This window comes from Etheostoma spectabile, chromosome 6 (assembly GCF_008692095.1).
Source record: "Etheostoma spectabile isolate EspeVRDwgs_2016 chromosome 6, UIUC_Espe_1.0, whole genome shotgun sequence".
NCBI classification, from domain to species: Eukaryota; Metazoa; Chordata; class Actinopteri; order Perciformes; family Percidae; genus Etheostoma; species Etheostoma spectabile.
This window is the reverse complement of record NC_045738.1, coordinates 6,238,637-6,241,731: the sequence shown is the minus strand read 5'-3', so window position 1 is coordinate 6,241,731 and position 3,095 is coordinate 6,238,637. Positions and strand designations below refer to the sequence as shown.

Here is a 3,095-nt window from a genome sequence, read left to right as displayed (position 1 = left end):
ATCTTTTGCATTTTGTGAGTTGAAATTTTCCCATGTATTTTTTCTATCCATCTCTCTCTCTTTCTCTAAGTGACCCCCCAGGTTGTGGCAGGCCACACAGAGCTGCAGGAGATATTCGACCTGTCTCTGCTCCCAGGAGGGCGGTTACTCCCTGCGTCTGGTGGGCCCCCTCGTCCCCCCCTCTTCCCCTCGCCACTGCTTCTCACCGCCTGTTTAACTGCTTTGCTTCTGCTGCTGTTCCTCTCCCTGGGGTAAAACAAATCTATTATTTGTACAATGTCAGACGTAGACATCAAAGAAACTCATAAATGTTTCCTGTGAAGTCGAGATCCACACGGCCAAGGCATGCTAGTTGGTATCATATGTCCCCTTTTTTCTTTATCTTTTGCAGAGCTCTTTATTGGTCCTCAACACCAGAGAAAACAAGCCATGCTGAACATGAAGATGGAGTTGAAGATCTGGGATTTTTGAAAGGTGGGAAGATACATGTCGTGCAATAAAGGCATTTCGTCAATCCTCTTGTCTTCTACAGAGCGTTACGTCATAGCTTACAGAAAGCCTGTGTGTGACTCCTTCCACCACGAGAGGGCAGGATACATACGTAGCTCTATCAGCGGTGCCCAGTCTACTACAGCATGTCTACACTGATGTAGAATAACTAACTAGGTTTACTCACTTACTTTGCATACTGTAAGTCCATTTAAAGTACTTAAGGTAATATTGTCCCTTTTACTTCTCTACATTTATCTTAGAGCTATACTTACTTTTCGTATTTAAATGAGTTTATTGAATATTTGTGATGAAACTGCCAACAGTATATAATCAATAGTTAAAATTGTCTCCACTTGAACCAGCTACCACAAAATATACTACATTAAATGCTATTAGGTCATAGAAAATGATAATCTAAATGAACTTAACAATTTAAAAGATACCATTCTGCATGATAAATATTTCATTTTTATATGTTCTGCACATTTTGCCCATAACACTTCTGCTAAGACAGGACTTTTAAATGATCTACATATCTTCCATCAACTGTGTCAGAATAAAAAAAATAATAATAAGATTCAGTGCAATGCTCAGATTTGCCACGATAGATGGAAAACTTCAATGTTGTCCAAATACCATCAAATACAAAATTTCCCACAAAATAAATGTACTTTCAGTTTAAACAACCTAACACAACACGGTATGTTCCTACCTTACTTTTGTTTATCTATACCAACACGGAACATGTGGCAGTTTATCTGCAGATGCCCAGAAAGGAGAGCTAAAGTGAACTGAGAGGAGAAAGAAAGGAGAGCTAAAGTGAACTAATCTGGTGGGGCAATAACACTGATGATGACCGGGTCATATTATGTTATAGGGCTCTCTTCTATGGGAAAAAGGACATGCAGCAGAGCTGTGATGAAATGGGAGAATTAAGCAAAACTGACTAGGTCCAGTACAAACATTGTGGCCTTTAAAAGGCTGGGAACGCCCTGGACCAAAGGTGCTGGGTGATGGACACAGAAACATCCAGACAGTTGTGCTGATTAGGTTTTAAAACCTACATATAATTCTAAACTGTAATACAGAAACACCAAATTTAAAACTTCCTTTGTTATACTGCCATGTGTGAAAAGAGAAAGCGGGCTGAAACAGCTGAGCCTTCAGGTGACCACAAGGGGGCAGCAACTCACACACTACATCTCATGTCAGAAAGCATTTAGTCAGAATTGGGTTTGAACTTTGTAGTTACATTTACATTGTGTCACATCGGGGCTGGGTTCCAGAGAATATTTGGTTGCTAAGAAAAAAGATAACATCTCCCAAAACAAATCGGAATGATCACATGTTCTTTTATTACAAAACAGATTTTTACTATGAGTGTGACGTTACTCATACTGCATTTGTGAACATATTAAATGTTAAGTTTTTCCTAAAGTCAACCAAAATAAAGCCACAAAAGAAAGGGGATTACATAAATAAATAAATGAATAAATAAATAATACGTTGCAGAAAAATAGATTTCCCTTTTCCTTCCATCAATTGAAAAAATAAATATTTTTATATCACTCTCACAAATCATTGTAGTTGCAAGTTTCCCAACACAACACTTTCTAATCTTTATTGTTGCTTATGAGGACCTGCATTGGCCTGGATTTATAATAATATACATCCAGGCCAATGCAGTGTGTGTATATAAATATGTATGTGTGTATATAAATATGTATGTGTGTGTGTGTGTGTGTGTGTGTATATATATATATATATATATATATATATATATATATATATATATATATATATATATATATATATATATATATATATATATATATATATATATATACACATATATGTATATATGTGTATATATATATATATATACACATATATGTATATATGTGTATATATATATATATATATATATATATATTATATGTCTATATATTTGTGTATATATGTATGTGTGTATAGCTCCTCACTCTATCACTTTTTGTGACTAAAAACACGTTGTTGGAAGATAAAACTTATTATGGACTCAAGAAAAACGCATTGTGTGCTTTTTCTTCACCCATTATTACCGCCTCACATAGATAACGTGCAGAGAGCATGTTGGCCAACTCATAAAACCAAATTGTGCTAATCTCACTTGTTATCAGATCAAAATTATCAAATGATTCATTACAGATTTGTGCAGTACAGTATAGATCTTATATCACATTCCAAATGCTGAATACTAATAATACACTTCATTTATATAAACAAGGTTTACAAGGTCCTTTACAGGGTAAAAACAATTAACAGAATCGTGAGTGTTAATCACACAAACAATCATATCAATGGTACCATCAATAAAACAATAATTATAACAACGCAATAAGACATTAATCATAGTAATAACGAAAATGAAATCAAATAGTGTGGGAAGGTAAGACGGGATGATCAAAGGAAGGCTACACTATACAGTGTTTTATTAGGAGTCTTAAACAAAGACATTGAATTAGTCATCTCCTTTACGAGGAAGTCTGAGGGTCATTATTATAATGATAATAACTCATATTGCTCATCCTGTAACTATGCTATTGGTACTTTTTAATTACCTG

The 3,095-nt window shown here is 34.8% G+C and overlaps 1 protein-coding gene across 2 annotated transcripts in view; it reads left to right on the top strand.

Annotated features, from left to right (window-relative positions):
- Window positions 1–514, top strand: part of spaca6 (sperm acrosome associated 6) — a 7,119-nt gene extending 6,605 nt beyond the window's left edge. Inside the window, exons 8-9 of one of the 2 annotated variants that reach the window (XM_032518371.1) lie at window positions 82–251; window positions 392–514. In XM_032518371.1, coding sequence (XP_032374262.1) covers window positions 82–251; window positions 392–436 — 215 coding nt within the window. In that variant the 3' untranslated portion in view covers window positions 437–514. Of the gene's footprint in view, window positions 1–70; window positions 252–391 lie in introns of both variants that reach the window. The other variant, XM_032518370.1, reaches the window with a different exon arrangement.
- Window positions 515–3,095: the final 2,581 nt, after the last annotated feature.